Source organism: Myotis daubentonii, chromosome 17, assembly GCF_963259705.1.
Source record: "Myotis daubentonii chromosome 17, mMyoDau2.1, whole genome shotgun sequence".
Lineage (NCBI taxonomy): Eukaryota > Metazoa > Chordata > Mammalia > Chiroptera > Vespertilionidae > Myotis > Myotis daubentonii.
In genome coordinates this window covers 38,705,453-38,724,798 of record NC_081856.1, presented here as the reverse complement: position 1 = coordinate 38,724,798, position 19,346 = coordinate 38,705,453, and the positions used below count along the sequence as shown (strand labels likewise).

At 39.6% G+C, this 19,346-nt stretch overlaps 1 protein-coding gene across 8 annotated transcripts in view; it reads left to right on the top strand.

Moving 5' to 3' along the window:
- Positions 1-19,346, top strand: part of OXR1 (oxidation resistance 1) — a 338,860-nt gene that overhangs the window by 45,770 nt on the left and 273,744 nt on the right. For all 8 annotated transcript variants that reach the window (XR_009449529.1, XM_059671919.1, XM_059671926.1 and 5 more), the window contains one exon: positions 17,955-18,125. Coding sequence is in view for 6 of the 8 variants with exons in the window: in XM_059671919.1 (XP_059527902.1) it covers positions 17,955-18,125 (171 nt within the window). In the remaining 2 variants the exon portion in view is untranslated. The remainder of the gene's footprint in view (positions 1-17,954; positions 18,126-19,346) is intronic.

Below are 19,346 nucleotides of genomic sequence, written 5' to 3'. Positions count from 1 at the left end.
AGGGAATCTTTGATTTTCTTCTATAAGAGTGAGTTTTACCCAGATAACACAGACTCACACGATATACATACAAACGTTGACTGTACCAATCTTATTTTTCTTAGCCCCATTGGAAAGTAGGGAGAGAGGAGGAAGACTGGCCCAGGAGCAGATTAAAGGACCAAAGTCTCTCCAGGCAGGCCGCCGTGCCTGCTGACAGTGTAGAGGAGGAGTAAACATTGTCTCCATCCCCGGGACTCCCAAGGATACTGGGGCTGTCTGTGTGTGCTGTAGGGAACAGGGGCGGTTTTACTGAATGCAATTCCAGTGGCGGAGTCAGAGCCTGGGTGTGCTCCGTGAGATGCCCTGGATGATGGCTTTATAAGTTACTTCCTTGGAGGAAAGGAACTGATTCTAGTCATTAAGGGGTTAGGTTTCCCAGGCATAACTAACCTATCGATCCTTTGTAATATATTGCTACCTTACTTTCAAATTTCAAGTGTAGACTTGTGCCTACGTTCAAACTAATGCCTTGGAATCTAATTGTGTCCATCAGCTCTAACTAATTGAGGGCACAGTGTTTTGAACTCCCACCCCCAAAGTCTCATTGCTGACTGGCATTTGGAGAGGAACAATGGCAAGCCCAGTACACCGCCTCCAGCTTTCTCTCTGAAAGTATTTTATTTTCGGTGAATTCCCATTGCCATTCTTAGGAGACGAACATCATATTGGAGAATTTTGGGCACTGTTGCAGGTTGTAAAAACTTCCAGTTGCTTCATATAATAAACAATGGACCAGAATAGCTCCTTAAGAACCCGCAAATGTTTATCTAAACCAATGGCTTATGCTTGATGGAATGAGTCACCGAGCTTAATTCAAATGTTGTTAGGCAAATGTCTATAACATGATAATAGGATATTATAAACCCTTCATAAGTAAAACTATGTTGGCATTTTATAAATATATTTAAGTTTAACATCAAGCAGATATGCTTAGTCAATTTGCTAATTGGGAAATATCTCTGAGTTGTAAAGCATGACTTAAAATATTTAGTTTTGTAATTAAGCATGGAAGTACAAAGATAATTCATGAATAATTCATGAATATTCTAGTTGTTTCCAGATGAGACTTTAATTGTGTGTGTGTGTGTGTGTGTGTGTGTGTGTGTGTGTGTGTGTGAATTCTCACCCAAGGATATTTTTCCATTGATTTTTAGAGAGAGTGGAAGGGAGGGGGAGAGACAGAGAGAGAGAGACAAACACATCACTTGGTTGCCTCACACAAATGCCCCAACCAGGGCTGGGGATCGAGCCTGCAACTGAGATCCGTGCACTTGACTGGAATTGAACTTGAGACCCTTCAGTCTGTAGACTGATATTCTATCCACTGAGCCAAAGTGGCCAGGGCTTTAATTGAGCCTTTAAAGGCCCAAATATTTCTATCATGCGGCATACCTAGTGAACAGAAACAATTTGAAAGAAGTTATTATGAGAAAATAATTTTATAGGCTAGACATGTTCTGCACATGATGTGGTATCATTGACTAAAATGAGAAAACTGAAAGAGTTTATGTAAAATATGACACTAGCATAAACAGAAATATAGAGTAAAGGAAGAAAACTCAGTAAGTGAAGAAAAGTTAAGAGTTATTTTAAGTTATTTGATGTATATTTTAGCTGCATATGTCAACATTTATGGAAATTGGTTTATCATAAAAATCAGATAATTTTCACCCAGCTGATGTGGTTCAGTGGTTGAGTGTTGACCCATGAACCAGGAGGTTCAATTCCAATCAGGGCACATGCCTGGGTTTCAGGCTCAATCCCCAGTAGGGGGCGTGCAGGAGGCAGCCAATCAATGATTCTCTCTCTTTTTTGATGTTTCTCTCTCTTGCCTTCTCCCTTCCTCTCTCTGAAATCAATAAAAACATATTGGAAGGGAGAAGGCGAGAGAGATAGAAACATCAATAATGAGATAATTACTGATCAGCTGCCTCTTGCATGCCCCACAACCAGGCATGTGCCCTGACTGGGAATGGAACTGGGACTTCCTGGATCATAAATTGATGCTCCACTACTTAGCCACACCTGCTGGGCTATAAGAAGCATTTTTATTTCAGTATTTAAAACTATTCATAAGAAACACATAAAATTGCAATAGCTATGTCAGAAACTAAAAGTTAATTTGGCTTTATACATATTTAGAACAAATTATGAATTCAGTGGGAAACAGGGTTTTCATTCTAAGTTGTTATTTATGAAATGATTTACAAGTATAATTCATGAACTGTCATTATATTCTGAACCACCCATGCTTTATAGCATGCTATTCTCTAAAACATGCGTTGTGATTCTTCAAATGTATACCCAAATATACTATTTGGAAAGGAAATATATACTTGCCTGATATCAGATTGCTCTCTTCTCTCACCCCCCCCCCTTTTAATTTACCATCTGATTTTGATCTGATTCCTTAGCAAATAGGTTTTTGAACATCTTCTGTCCTCTCAAGTGCTCTCATCCATATTGTACCTCAATGCACAACAGTGCTTTTGTTGTTCTTTTCTCTTAGTTAAAGCTTTTTCTTTTCTTAAAGGGAGATTCACATTTTGGATTTAATGTTTCTCTTTAAAAATGGACTTAACATTTTCTGTTTCTACATTGGGATATTTATTTGAAATCTTGCTAGTTGGGAGTTACTCCCTCATTGTACATGTTCAGCTAAAGGCATTGACAAATTTAACAAAAGCTCAGATAAAACAGGTAACCAATAATATTCTGGAGCGTAGCACATACTGCTACTTAGATCTACATATATAATGAGCCATACTGGCCTTTTTGCTTTTCCTAGAACATGCCAAGTTCATTTCTGTCTCAGAGATTTTGTGCATTATTCTCTTCTTCCTTCTGTAAAAATATATACTTTTTTCTCTGCTACATGTAATATATGGCGAATCATAAATTCCTCAGTAAAACTCTAAAGAAGGTACTACTGATTTCTTCATTTTAGAGGTAATAAATCTGAGGGAGAGAGCTTAGCTTTTGAATGATTGAGACATAGTGCTTAGGAGAAAATCTGAAATAAAATAAGCACTTAATAAATATTAGTTTCTGTACTGATATATATATATTCCTTTTCTTTTCCCAGGATCAGTTTATAAAATACAATTTTCTGAGCTGATGGAGAACTTTTATATAGGCCTACAACCAAAAAACTTTTCAGTAGGCAAGCCTTAAACCATCATTCAGAATGTTTTCACTGAGTCCTTTTAATCATGCTCTGAATTCTCATACTGCAGCAATCAGCATCAACTGTTAGGTTGTGATCACAGAGCTGTTAGTGAGGGAGAAGAAAGAAACACTTCTGATTTAAATGGATTGTAATAATGATCTGCCCCCAAGTCACCAGGAAGCACTTAAATTACCTTTATTTTATTCCATTTAAGAAAGCAAAGGTATGTGAAATAATGTACTTTATAAATTTTCCCTAAACTGTTGAATCTCCTAGTGTAATTTTTGATAAAAGTTTTAAAAATCCTTGAAAATCCATAAATAATTTAGGAAGAAAATGAAATTATATATTTCCCTCCAAAATATCACATCCTTTAAAGATTTTTTTAAAAAAATCTTTATTGTTGAGTATTACAGAAGTCCCCCTTTTCCCCCTCCATTGCCCCCCTCTGCCCAGTTCCCGCCCCACCCCAGGCCTTCACCACTCTATTGTCTGTCCATAGGTAATGCACATATGCATAGAAGATCTTTGGTTAATCTCTTCCTGCCTCCCCTCCCCCCTTCCCTCTGAGATTTGTCAGTCTGTTCCATGTGTCCATGCCTCTGATTTTATTTTATTCATCAGTTTATTTTGTTTATTTGATTTCTTGTTCATTTATTTTGATTTTTAGGTTCAATTGTTGATAGATATGTACTTATTGCCGTTTTATTGTTTATATTTCTTCTTCCTCCTCCTCCTCCTCCTCTTAAAGAATATCCTACAACAGTGATGGCGAACTGCCGGGAGCCGGTCCATCCTTGCTGTTTCAAGGGACCTGGCATATATGGCATACTTTTCTTAATATGTTTGCTCACCTTCTTGGCGCTGTGTTTAACCAAAGTCACCTCTCCAAGAAAGGTTGAATCCCCAGGTAGGGATTTTCCCCTGAAGTTAGGGAGGGAATAAAACCCCTCAACTAAGTGCCAGGCGGGTAATTAATCCCTTTAACTACGAACAATCATGCTTAAACTACATAATCTTTTCTCCCTGGAATGGAGATAAGAAACGCCCTAACCTTTGTAATAGAGATTGATAGGATTGAATCAACTGGTATAAATACAGTTGTAACAAGACAGAAAGACTCAGAACTCAGGAGACAGAATTCAGAAGACAGAACCTACACGGAGCCTAGAGACAGAAGAACTTCGCTGGCGAGAGCATGCCAGAGGATCCTGGACCGGGACTGGCCTCGGAGCCTAGAGACAGAGCCTAGCGGGAGAACATGGCAAGGGATCCTGGACTGAACCTGACTACAGAGATTGGCAGGAGAACCTGACTGGAACCTGGACACTGAACCTGACTGGAGAGCCTGGACAGAACCTGGCTGGAGAACCTAGCGAGGGAACATGGCTACAGAACCTCGCTGGAGATCCAAAGCAGAACCTCTCTGGAGATCCGGGCTGGAGATCCTGGCTAGGCTGGTGATCAACTGAACGCTGTCTCCGTGACATTCCTTCTTCGCCGACTCCGTCCACACCTTTGGGGACCCCTGGACCCGCTGGGGTTGGACCCCGGCAGCGAACCTACGACACGCGTGTCAGAGGTGACACGCGAACTCCTTTTTTTGGTTGATTTTTCTTTGTTAAATGGCATTTAAATATATAAAATAAATATAAAAAATATAAATCTTTGTTTTACTATGGTTGCAAATATCAAATAAAAATCTATATGTGACACGGCACCAGAGTTAAGTTAGGGTTTTTCAAAATGCCGACACGCCGAGCTCAAAAGGTTCGCCATCACTATCCTACAACATTTCATGTAACACTGGTTTGGTGGTGATGAACTTCTTTAGCTTTTTCTTGTCTAATAGTACATCCTTTAATAGGCCTTCCCTGACCACTTTATCTAAAAAGGGTCCTCACCACCTATGGCCCCTTACCTTGCTTTATTTTTCTTCTTAGCATTTATCATTTCTTATTATATACCCCTTTATTATTTTGTTGTTGTCTTTTTCCTCCACTAGGATATAAACCACATGAGGACAACAGTTTCCCCCCTCTTTTTTGTTGCTGTATTTCTAGCACGTAGAACAATGCCTTCCATATAATAGTCACTTAAATATGTCAAGTTAATAAATGAATGAATTAATAAAGAATATAAAATAACCAAGGAACACAGCAATGAGCAATGGCTTACATGTATACTACCTACTGCAATTTTAGGAATTTCCAACTTTTTCTGTTAAAGCCTTGGTTTGATTCAACATTTGCCTTTGTTTGCAAAATGTTTGTAGCAAATCTTATGTAACCTCAAGGATATGTAAGATAAACTTGCCCTATTTGTAAAGCAGAAATAAGCAACGATAAACACAGTGCCGGGGGCTATCAGGTAATATATCCAAGCTTAGATAGCTTATCTGACCCGAGAGCATTGAAAATATTTCAACTGCTGCTACCAAAGTTCTAGTTCACATATCCTACTAAAAGGAGGGGAGAGGTGGAGATTCTAGTTCTTTTAAATATTGTCTATGTGTGTATAATCTCTGTAACCATGGCCTTTACTTAAAATGTGTGCTTGCATGTGTACATCTGTGTACATGTATGTGTGTATGTGTAAACACACATGTATTTATTTAGTATTTGCTCCTGATCATTACCTGCTCCTGTTCCCCATGTGAGCTCTTCTGTTTTCTGAAAGCCCAGTGCCAGCTGATTGTTAACCAAATGATCTCGCCCCCTACTGCTCAAAGGAGACTATGACCACCCTTTCTCTAAGAAACAAGTCATGTCTACATGTAGGTGCTGTCTAGTGATTATCAACAGGGAAATCTTATGCCTTAAGATTTTTCTCTAAGAAGTTGGCTGTTTTTTCTTGTTTTTATTGTTTGAATACCTCTTATGCATCATCAAACAGAAGAGAAATCAATAACTTGCTTGACAATAATATAGCATTCAACTAAAATCAGTTGAGCAGATATTTATAGATTGTGTATTCTGTATTATAAACTATGCTAGATAGTACAGGGATGAAGAAAAATAAGATATAATTATTGCTCTAGAATAGAGAAACTAGTAGGACCAAGTTAAGATAAATGGATAACTAACTATGGAATTTCTTTTGGGTTTGTCAATTTTCTAAAGTATCTACAAATAAATATATTTAAATATTTATTTGTAGATACTTTATCTACAAATACTATACTTCTCTCTGGCCAGAAACTAAACTCATGGCCAAAAACTTCAAATTCCATATTTTTAAATGAAATATCTCATGTAGTTAAATAATACCTTAATATATTAACATAAAATGCTCATCTTTACTAGACAGGGAAACCATAACGCTAGTAATTTATGATAAATATTGCAATAGAAATATCTATATCACGAGAAGATTACAATTATGAAGGGGACACAATTCTACCATGTTTTAAATTATAGGAGTATTAATATTTGAGCTGAATTTTGCAGGACAAATAGATTTTCCAGACAAGGAGGGGAGAGACATTGCTGGAAGTAGGAACATAATTACCACTCTTTTTATTCTTAAACATATATATATATATATATATATATATATATATATATATATATATATATATATACTAGAGGCCCGGTGCACAAAAATTTGTGCACTCGGGGGGGAGGGGGGGTCCCTCAGCCTGGCCTGTGCCCTCTAGCAGTCTGGGACCCCTCGGGAGATAACGACCTGCTGGCTTAGGCCTGCTCCCGGGTGGCAGAGGGCAGGCCCAATCCCTAGGTGCAGCCCCTGGTCGGGCTCAGAGCAGGGCCGATTGGGGAGTTGGGGCGCCGTCGCCTGTCACACTCAAGGCAGGGTCGATGGGGAGGTTGTGGAGCAACCCCCTGTCACACACAGAGCAGGGCCAATACGGGGGTTGGGGCACTGCCCCCTGTCACGCACAGAGCAGGGCCCATCAGGGGGTTGGGGCACCGCCACTCTCACACTCAGGGCAGGGCTGATGGGGAGGTTATGGCTCTACCCCGTCACACACAGAGTAGGGCCCGTGGGGGGTGGGGAGCTCCCCCCTATCAGGCACAGAGCAGGGTGGATAGGGAGGTTGGGGCCCCGCCCCCTGTCACACACAGAGCCGCAGGGCGATCAGGGGGTTTGGGCGCTGCCCCCTGTCACGCTGATCCCGGTGCCGGGAGGCATATTACCCTTTTACTATATAGGATAGAGGCCTGGTGCATGGGTGGGGCCAGCTGGTTTGCCCTGAAGGGTGTCCTGGATCAGGGTGGGGGTCCCCACTGGGGTGCCTGGCCAGTCTGGGTGAGGGGCTGAGGGCTGTTTTCAGGCTGGGGGTGACTGAAGCTCCCAACTGCTCCTTTTTTCCTTTTTTTTTTTTTTTTTTTTTTTAATTCTGGGCCAGCTTTAGCTTGAGGCTTGGCTCCAGCTCTTAGGCCTCTGGCTGAAAGTAGGTTTCTGGCCTTTGCTTACAATGTTGCGAATCTGCTGGCTGAAGTTGGGCGTATTTGTTACAATGTTTCTTAAACTGCCGCTCAGAGGCCTGCAGCCGCAGGCGGGGAACGTTGGTTTCCTCCGTCACTGAGGCAACCAAGCCTCGTGTTAGTTTCAAGCTGCCTGGCTGCCGGCCGCCATCTTGGCTGACAGTTAATTTGCATATCTCGCTGATTAGCCAATGAAAAGGGTATCGGTCGTACGCCAATTACCATGTTTCTCTTTTATTAGATAGGATATATATATATATATATATATATATATATATATATATATATATGCCTAAGCAACCGTTATGATGAAACAACCAGTCACTATGACGTACACTGATCACCAGGGGGCAGATGCTAAACGCAGGAGCTGCCTCCAGCCTGTAGGCCCTGATCACCAATGTGGCCTGCCGGCCAACCTCCTGGTCCCTCCTCCCAGCTGGCAGGCCCCTGGGCTGGGACGGTGAACCAGGGGTGGGTGGCAGTGGACATGGCCCCTTTCCCAGGGAGGCCAAGGGCCAGCAACCAACCTCCTGGTCCCTCCCCCTGGTCAGTAGGTCCCGATCACCTGACCTGGGCTGAGACAGGGAACTGGGGGTTGGTGGTGGCTGACATGGGTGGTGAGGGAAGGAGGAAGGGGGGAGGTGGGGAGATGGGGAGGCGGGGAGGGAAGGAGGAGGTGGGGAGGCAGGGAGCGGGGAACCTGATTGTCCCTGATCATGGGCCAGGCCTAGGGACCCCACCTGTGCACAGATTTTGTGCTCCGGGCCTCTAGTACAGGCATAAAAGTATTTAGTTTATTCAAGGGAGAACCAGGCACATGTGTTGTCAGGCCTGAGGGATCAGGCCCAAGTTAATTCTGAATGTTAAAGTGCTTATGTTCTGAGACTACAAAAAGATTCATTAAGTGTGCCTAAGATGTTTTCATAACGTGAAACATTTACTTAGAAAAAACAAATCTGTTGCTTTGTTTCTTTCTGTTTTTAATTAAACTTTGAGTTTTGGCAATTTTTTCTACTAGGCAGTCTACATGGGAATGAACCTCTAGAGCACTGGTTCTCAACCTTCCTAACGCCGCGACCCTGTACTACAGTTCCTCATGGTGTGGTGACCCCCAATTATTGTTACAAATGGAACATAATTAAAGCATAGTGATTAATCACAAAACAATATGTAATTATATATGTGTTTTCCGATGGTCTTAGGCAACCCCTGTGAAAGGGTCGTTCGACCCCCAAAGGGGTCACGACCCACAGGTTGAGAACTGCTGCTCTAGAGGTTCATCAAATTTACTATAAATTCTAAAAACACCAGCGTGCCTGTTTAGATAATCATAGTTTTTAAAGGCTCATTTATTTAGTGCTACCTTTGAGCACAGTAATGTACACCAGAAAGGCTTTAATTTTTTTAGTGCTATTTATTTTTCAATTACAGTTTACATTCAATATTATTTTTTTTATTTTCAGGTGTACAGCAAAGTGGTTAGGTAGTCATATAATTTACAAAGTGTTCCCCCGATATATCCTGGCCCCATAGATACTTATGACAATATTACTGACTATAGTATTCCCTATGCTGTACTTTACATCTCCCTGACTATTTTGTAACTACCAATTTGTACTTCCTAATCCCTTCACCATTTTCACCCAGCCCCCACCCCCTCCACTGGCAGTCATCAGTCTGTTCTCTGTAGCTATGAGTCTGTTTCTATTTTGTTTGTTTGTTTATGTTATCTTTCTATGATTGACATATTTTACTTAATGTAATACCCTCTAAGTCCATTCATGCCTTTGCAAATTGTAAGATTTTATTCTTTTTTATTGCTGAGTAATATTCCATTGTATATTTTTACCACAGCTTTTTTTTATTTTATTTTATTGAATTTTTACAGAGAGGAAGAGAGAGGGATAGAGAGTTAGAAACATCAATAACAGAGAAACATCGATCGGCTGCCTCCTGTACACTCGCCACTGGGGATGCACCCGCAACAAGGTACATGCCCTTGACCGGAATTGAACCTGGGACCCTTGAGTCCGCAGGCTGACGCTCTATCCACTGAGCCAAATTGGCCAGGGCTACCACAGCTTTTTTTTTATCTACTTGTTTATTGATAGGCACTTAGGTTGCTTCCATATTTTGGCTATTGTAAATATGCTGCAATGACCATAGGGGTGCATATATTCTTTTTTAATTAGTGTTTTGGTTTTTTTTAGACATACCAGGAAGTAGAATTGCTAGGTCATAAAGCATTTCCATTTTGAATTTTTTGAGGACCCTCCATATTGCACCAATCTGCATTCCCACCAATAGTGCAGGAGGGTTCCCTGCTCTCCACCTCCTTATCACTTTGATGATAGCTATTCTGACTGGTGTGAGGTGATATCTCATTGTGGTTTTAATTTGCATTTCTCTGATGATTAGTGATGTTGAGTATCTCTTCATGTCTATTGGCCATCTGTATGTCCTCTTTGGAGAAGTGTCTATTTAGGTTTTCTGCCCATTTTTTAATCGGATTGTTTGGGGTTTTGTGGTTGTTTTTGTTTGTTTGTTTTTTGGTGTTGAGTTATGTGAATTATTTATAAATTTTGGATATTTACCCCTTATTGGATGCATCATTGACAAATATCTTCTTCCACTCAGTAGGTTGTCTTTTCGTTTTGTTGGTGGTTTCTTTGGCTGTGCAAAAATTGTTTAGTTTGATGTACAGTGGGGCCTTGACTTACAAGTTTAATTCGTCCCGAGACCAAGCTCCTTAAGGAGCTCGTTAACTCAAATTAGTCTATCAACTCAATGCAAAAAATCGGCTGAGAGACAGCTGGTATCTCAAAAAACTTGTTAGTCGGGACACTTGTAAGTCAAGGCCCCACTGTAGTCCTATTTGATTGTTTTTTTCTTTTGTTTTCCTTGTCCACGGAGATATATATGAGAAAAACTATTGAGAAAGACATTAGTTTTGAACTCATAATTCATTTTACAATTTTGACTACTTCCAATGTACCGATTAATGTGCTATGCCTTCAGTAAAAGGTGGAAACAAGTTTATTTAACAATAGTAATCCAACATGAGTATAGACAAGCCCCAAAAATATAGGATAGACCATATGGTATAGGATCTAAAGTGAAATATTTAGGTGGAATGACTATTTGGGTTTTTTTTTAAGCAAGGATTTGCATATAGAAGTGTTTTTCCTTAATGAAATTAATTTGTAGTATGGACTGGGGGCCAGAGACAAGTTTGAAGTCCAGCCAGGGGTTGGCAAACTGTGAGCCAGAGAACACTAGTGCTCAGGGGCATGGGATAATTCACTTTCCAAACAATGACATACTGTCCAGAAAACAATAAATTTTAAACTGTCCAATGAACCATTTTAACCTCTTTTTAAAATTAAGATATTTGTCCATTAAGATTTTGAATTATGATTTTAAGTTAATGAATTAAACTTATTTTAAGATGCTCTAAAAATCTGACAAAAAAGCTGATTAATGTAAATGACATAGTAGGGCTTGAACATGGGTGGTGGTGACACAAATATAAAGGGGATAATGACTTAAAGAGATATAATTGAACAGTGGAAAAAAAGACAAGATTTGGCAACTGTTTTATGAATAATTAGGAAAACGATTCTGGCAGTCAGGAAAAAAGATGGGTCCCACAGATAGAAATGTGTGAATTAGCTACTGGGACAGTCATGGTAGACACAGTTTTGAAGAATACCAGCATAAAGGAAATGGGAGAAAGATGGGTCAATAAAGAACAGAGAGGGTGAGGAGAGCTTGGATTTTACCATCCTGGAACTCAAAGGAGAGTTCAAAACAAGTGGAGAGAGAGAGTAGAGTCTGAGAGAACACTATAGGCATCAGTAGTTAAATACTGACCGGTTGACCGGTGATGAGAATGTTGGAGTAGAAATCAGAATGCAAAAGTGGGTGGTGAAACAGGGAAGGCAATGGATGTACAGTAAGATTTTCGTGGACGGTGTCAGTGAAGGGAAGAAGTGAGAGAAAGGAATAGCGTGAAGTCATAGTTGAGGCAAGAGAAGACTGTATAGAATCAGGGACACCGAGAAGAACCAGGAAGAGGCAGCGATGAAGATGTAGGCAACAGAGCAGCTTATGATTGCATTATAGTTCAGGAAAACGATGAGATCAGAGCACAAGAGCATAGATGGAAAAGGTATCTTTGTAGTTCATGTAAGTTCATAAGATGAAATTTTTCTGGCGACTATAACAATATATGGTACAATTATTAGGAAGAAATGAGTCCCAAACTCTGTTAAGGTGATCTTTGTTTAGTGTGATAATTCATTTAAGAATTATTCTAAGGTCCCTATTGCTTTATTTCTTTGGCTGTGGTAAATTCTTCCTGTAATCTGAACATGTGGGATATTTCTAAAGTGGGTACTTATGATAATTACAAACATAGCCACATGCCTGTGATAAATGGTTTCAGACCAATTATTGACATGCTCAATTGAATACTAATATCTCCCATGACATGGCTTTAATACAAGTAAATGACAGCTGCAGGGCAGTGGAAGGACACATACAGCTTCGCATTAGCTTGTCTCCAAGATTACTATCTGTGCTGATCTGGAGTTTTAAAGTGTGGGCTTTCTCAACCCTCTGCAAAGATTATGTTTCCAGGCCAGGTATCAGCAAGGTCTAAAACAACTAGGAAGGTACTTGTTCCATATGGTCTGTATCCATGCTGACCTCAGTCACTCAGTTGTTCCAGGGAGACACATATTTGTTTCCTGGTAGAACTCTTGTGTGATGATGGCCTGAGTAGCTGGAATATCAGGAGTGTTTGACCCCACTTTGCATATTCAAAGAAAAAGATGTTACTTTGCATAGTTTACTACAAACTCATATTCTGAATAAGATTGAGAAGCATAACAGAATTCCAAACAATGGGCTTGAACATGGGTGGTGGTGACACAAATATAAAGGATGACTTTAAAGTTTCCATAATCAATATCCCAAGATTAATATATGAGTTTCAAATAAATATCAATAATTAGTTTAAAAATAATGATATATTAAGTGTGGAGCCTACAAAGAAATACTGCTTTTAGTTCTGCATTCTGTAGAATTTTACATTTCCTGATTTCAAACTTTTATTCCCCCCCCCCCCCCCCGCATGCATGTGTTGAATGCCTTCTCCGTGTTAGGCCTTGGGTTTCCTAGATTATGTTGAGATTAGCTGTCTGTCTTTAAGGAGCTTACACTCTGGAGGGAAATGCAGACCAGTCAAAGAATTAAACCACTGTTTCTAAAAATTGTCATGGATTAAGAACAAGGTGTTATGAGAAAACATAGGGGGCTTCAGCTAACAAGGATTAGGAACATTTGGAAGAAATGCTATGTTGAAGTGTAATGGGTTAAGGTAGCCAAGCAGAGCCAGAAGGGAAAGTTGTACATGGAACCACTCAGTGGGTCTTGTTAGGGTCGCCGAAAAAGGAATGCATGAGGCCAAAAGTGGTAAGGGATTATAAACTTATTAGGTCATCTGGAAACCAGATGGGCTGAACCCCATAATGGTGCCACCACCCAGGGATGGGGAACCAGAGGTTTTAAAGGACTCTAGGCAGGCTCTTTCAGTGGGGAACTCTCTGAGCAGGTCCAGGTCATGGGAAAGTCTGGAGGGGAAAGATAATGGTCTTAGCAAGTGAAATGTGGTCCTAGCAAGTGGAATGTGGTCTAAGTGAAAGGGAATGCTGGTTGTGAAGTGGTCTAAAGGTCAGTTCTCAGGGGAGGGGGCATTGATTCAATTATTTGATCAGATCTAGGAGGTCTATAAGCTAGAAAGACACAGATGTATTTGGAAAAATGAAGATCAGTCCAGCTGAAATACAATATTTAGGGGGTTGGGGGAGGGTGGAGGCAGCCTCAGTGAGAGAGGAAGGTAGAAGGAAAACAAGTGTCAGATCACTTCAAATCTTATAAACAATCTTAAGGAATTGGGGCTTTACTGTGAGTGCAAAATAGAGCAATGTGCTTAATTTTCCTGAGATCAGAAGTTACCAAGAAGCATGGCTGGAAATCACATTTGTCTGGTGTCACCATCCCTGCCTCTACGGCTCTTATGTAGAAATCACTGCATTCCATGGAGACCACTCAGTGTTTCGTGTGCTGCAGAGGAATGTTTTGGATGAAAGTTAAACTAGAAAGGGAGCTAGTTATGAGGTCCTTCTTATTATCCAAGCAAAAGAAGGCAGTGGACAGAGGCAGTGGGAATGGATAAAGTGGACATATTCCAAAGATACCTCAGAGCAGAATCAACCACTTAGTGATTAATTGCACGTGTGAACAAATATTTCTGGCTTGGAAAACGATTACACTGTAGGAAGAGTATTTGTAAAATTCACCTGATTTATTAGAACTCTAGGAAGCAGTAATATCAGAATGATTAAGCTTCTACATTGCTGATAGAAATGTAAATTGGTACAACTTCTATGGAAGGCAATTTACCAGTATCTTTCAGAATTAAAAATGTGCATAGATTCGAACCAGAAATTTTACTTCCAGGTATTTATCCACAAATATATATCTACATTGTATCATATGTACAAGGATATACACTGCAGCATTGCACGTAACTGCATAATATCAGATGCAAACTAAGTCTCCTTCAGTATGAAAGGGGATATTGAATTAGCATAAATCCATTCAGTGAAATGCTTTATCACCATCAAGGTAAAGAGGCATCTCTATATGTGTACTGATAGGGAAATACTGTATATAGACATACGAGTATGTATGTATGTGAAAAGAAAGTTGCAGGAGAAAATGTGTATAATACACTACAATTATTGTGGAAACCAAGCAGATAGATAGATAGATAGATAGATAGATAGATAGATAGATAGATAGATGATAGATAGATAGATTCAGAGTTTGATATACTAGTAGATAGAAACCATGGAATATCTCTTTAAGAATAAAGGTACTGCTCTAGGGGACTTGGCTCAGTGGCGAGTATCGGCTCAAGGACTGAGGGGTCCTGGGGTGATTCTGGTCAAGGGTACCTACATTGATTGCAGGCTGGATCTCCCGCCCCAGTCAGGCATATAAGGGAAGCAACCAAGCCATGTGTCTATCTCACATCAATGTTTCTCTCCTTCCCTTCCACTCTCTTTAAAAATCAATGGAAAAATATCCTTGCGTGAGGATTAGCAACCAAAGGAGAATAAAGATACTGGTAATGGTAGTAGTTGCCTCAGTGAAAGGGAACTGACTGGATGGCTGGGGAAAGAGGACAGACAAGGGACAGGTAGTTATCCTTCATTGCATGCCCTTTCTATTTTGTTTTGTATGCATACATTTCTCATGTTAAAAAGTAATAACAAGTAATGTGAATTATAAAATTCAAGGCAGCACCCACTCTTTTAAAATCTTATCTCTAGAGAAGAATATACAAGATAAAGAGAAAAGGCAAACTCTTAGTTCAGTTTCCTTGTTTATTTAAGGATTTATCTATATATGTAATCAGAGTTTTCACAAAAAAGAAATATATTTCCCCGTGATTGACTGCTCTTGAAGGTCTTGAAATTCATAATAAAAAGAGAAAAATATAATAATAAAAAGTTAATGTTCAAACAGTTATTTTTCAGTCATTCCAGTTATATTGCTGTTAAGGTATTGCATTTTGTCCATTAGTTTATTTTTGCCTGGAGAGTACTGGGCACTTATCCAGATGCTCTGCAATTGGAGCATAAGACCTTTGCAAACCTGCAGTTTATTTAAGTAAGTAAAAATAACATACATGAAGAATTATGTACACATTTTAATTGCTAAATTGGATGTAGGAGAGTTGACATCAGAGAAACCTTAAACTCTGAGGCAAGAGTTCATAGAATCTGTGGGTCTTGTATTGTTCTTTGAAGATTTGGATACGTGCAGTTAGAGGGGATAGATAATGTCAGGCGTCCAGGAGGAATCAGAACCTGCCTGAAGATCCCAAAGATGTTTTCCTTGGAAAGGTTACATTCGTAAGCAATGAATCATTTGAATATCATTAAAAGAATAACAGGCCCACCACCACAGCCTTTAAAAAACATCCCATCAGGAAAATGTAAACACAACAGGCTTTTTTGGTGTGTTATTCAATTCAGTAGACTTTATTGATTGCCTCATGGGTCTATATCATTAAAGAAATAAATCAGATAATTATAAGATACAAATAAAATTAAAAGATGACATAAAGAATGTCAGAGTGATTATTATAATCATTATGAATGGTCACTGTGACTTTTTTCAAATATTTTATTCTTGCAAACATCTAGGTTTAAAATCAGAAAAATTCAATTACCTAATATTGAATTTTATAAGTAATCCACAGCTTATCAAAATCCAAATTTGTAGTTATTGCAAGTAAAAGACAGTGAGAAAAGATCACACTTTTTACCAATATTGCCAGCAACTTAGGAAATGTTCCTGAACTTTAAGGACCAAAAGCAATACCCTCTCAAAGGAAAATTAAGTGGTTTGGAGTTCAACAAGCAAGGAGTACTTAATTCAAGACTATTGCAATAGGAGAGAGAGACAGAATTCAACTCACTGAAACAGGAGGCGGGAGAGTGTTTCAGGCAGCTGGGGCAAGCTTGTACAAAAGCACTCGCTGAGCCCAGCAGGCATGGCTCAGTGGTTGAGCATCCACCTATGAACCAAGAGGTTATGGTTCACTTACCTATCAGGGCACATGCCCGGGTTTTGGTTTCAGGATAGATCCCCAGGAGGGGGCATGCAGGAGGCATCCAATCCATGATTCTCTCTCATCATTGATGTTTCTATCTCTCACTCCCTCTCCCTTCCTCTCTGAAATCAATAAAAATATATTTAAAAAAATTAAAGTGCTAGATGATGTGAAGGGGAGGCAGGTCACTGTGATTATTCCCACTGCCTTTGCTAATTAGCACTTAGGGAAGTTAGGCTCCAGCTCTACCACAGAGACTTGGCAATGCAGCACTGTCTCCTTTGACGGTTGCATTTCAAAGGCATGGTGCCCAGGGCCTTGAGCAAGTCATTTCTGGGCTGTAAAACTGGCAACAGGCTGGAAGAAGATTTATATCTCAAAGGGGCAGAGAAAGACTTGTCAGTTGCAAGTTTTCTAAAGTGAATGCTGTAAGAAAAGGGAGGCCAGGGGCTCAGTGTGGGGCAGAAGCCCAGCCTGTGTAAACTTTAGTCAGGCCGAGGGGCGGGCATGATAAGAGACTGCTGTGGCCTACTCTTCTCTCATATTAACATTGATACTATTTGACCGTTTTGACCGACAAACACAACAGTGTTATATGGCTTGAGCTAAGATTCTGGGATCAAATATCTTTGCATAGTCTTCCTACATTCTGCCGAGGCAAACAAATCTGGAATTATGGTGTTTAATTATACTCTTTCTCACTCTAAAATGGACTTGCTGGTGGTTTTTAAAATGTACTTGCATAAATATAATCTGCGTATGTGTGCATATGTTTCTAGGCATGTGTTTCCAAAAAAATATGTTAAAGTTAGCAAAAAGGAGAGGTTAGCATCAAAAGCAGACCTCAGAGGCCTTGATTAGTTCTTAAAGAAATGTTAAAGATTTGCTTCAGAGCTTTCCTATACATTAATGCAAGGAAAGTAGCATAAATTGCAATAATGCCTCACACCCCCAGAATTAAGGCAAACCAGAAATTTAGGATAATGATTTTCCTGGTGTTGAAACCTGACATATAGTATATATATTTTGCGTGCTCATAAGGACAGTATTTTTGTGTTGGCAAATACTCTGCTAAACCTAATAACTGGCCCAGCCAGCATGGCTCAGTGGTTGAGCATCAACCTATGAACCAGGAGGTCATGGTTTGATTTCCGGTCAGGGCACATGCCTGGGTTGTGGTTCGATCCCCAGTGGGGGCCTTGCAGGAGGCAGCCAATCCATGATTCTCTCTCATCATTGATGTTTCTGTCTCTCTCTCCCTCTCCGTTCCCCTCTGAAATCAATAAAAATATATTAAAACACACACACACACACACACATTCTGTTCTTTCCTTGAATGAACAAGGAATTCTCTACTTCAGGGAATAAACATGTTAATAACCTTTCCTTTGGTTTTGAAAGGAAAGCATTGAGCTCATTATAGGGTTGGTTTCATTTTATCCTTGTTTTTTTTTTACATACCTGGTACTTTAAGGAAAAGGATCACATTTCCTTTTGTGTGTCTTATAACATGACAACACTATTCACTGGATGAGATAAATCTGCGAAAGGTCATATAGGCCAGGTACTATACATATCACTTTCCACCTTTTCTTTATAGGTCTTCTCAACTGTGCGCGACTAAGTGCTTTGTGCATCATTCCAGTGGCAGCGCTAAAATTCCCAGTGATCTTGTCTACCTGGCCTACTGTCCCTATTCTGAAATCAAGAGAAGACTGCTCCACAAGACTCCTCCCGGCATTGCTGCAATGTCTGTATCTAATTTATCATGGTACGTAAATCACTTTCTAATGTAATTATATAAAGGCACACGTGTGTGTGTGTGTGTGTGTGTATATATCATGAAGCGATATTCTGTAAGTTGTACTGTGAGACCTGGAGCAGGGAGAGAACTTGAAAAGTCTCGTTGTCCTGTGTTAGGCTGTGGAAAGCAACCTAGAATTAAAAAGTTGACATTTTCAGCATTCTGGTATCTGGGGACTCAGGGAAGGGGTCAAGCCTACCAGTGATTTTCAGTGACATCCAATGCCTTTCTTTTCAGCACACCCAGGGGAAAGAGGAGCTGGACTTAAATAGCCTTTCAGTGTGCCTATCTGCAGTTATACCCTCACCTACAGGACTAACAAGCCATAAGGGTGGTTCTAAGGGTGGGGTAGATATTGTCTCATCAGTACTTTTCTTCAGAATTCCTATTTCAACTGCTCTAACCAAATTCAACTGAATAGAACTCAAGTATGGAAGAGAAAATTCCCTTATAAATTTCTATCTTTAAAGAACTGGCATTCTGAATAATCTTTTATTTATACTTTATGTTTAAAAGCTGTTCATGATTTTAAAAAATAAGTATGAAGACACTTTTCTAGTCAGTAATCAACTTTCAAGGGCAATGAAGAATGATACTAGCAGGGATGAGTTTGAAACATTTTGTTGAACTTTGGGTTTTTTAAAAATATGTAAAGAGCTGAACAAGTGAAATGCAAATTTACAGTATTCAATATGTGAAGGAACAAAACCCAAGTAATTGTCTCTGTTTTTGTAAGTGCCCATCTCATCCTTGTTGTCTTCAGCTTGTGTTGGAAATAGAGATAGCATCAGATTAAAGAGTACTTTCTGAGGCTTAGCTCCATGAATTTATTTTTAGTTAAGTATGCAATTTTTTTAGGGCAAAGGGTAGAATTATTTGCTTAGATACAGAATAGTGTTTCTGAAGGATCTAATTTTTATGGACTCCTTAGACTATATTTTGGATCCCTATTAGGTGCTAAGGATCTCAGTTTGGAAAACAAAAATATATATAAAGAAGATAATACCTATTCTGTAAAAATAAAGGAAAAGGTATTTAAATTGTGAGTTATTACTGCAAAATATGTTTTTATATTATTATTAAAATAAAAACTAAACAATTTCTATAGGACTTACAAACTCCTTTGAACCCTTGGGATATATTAAGAACACATTGCCAGAACCGGTTTGGCTCAGTGGATAGAGCGTC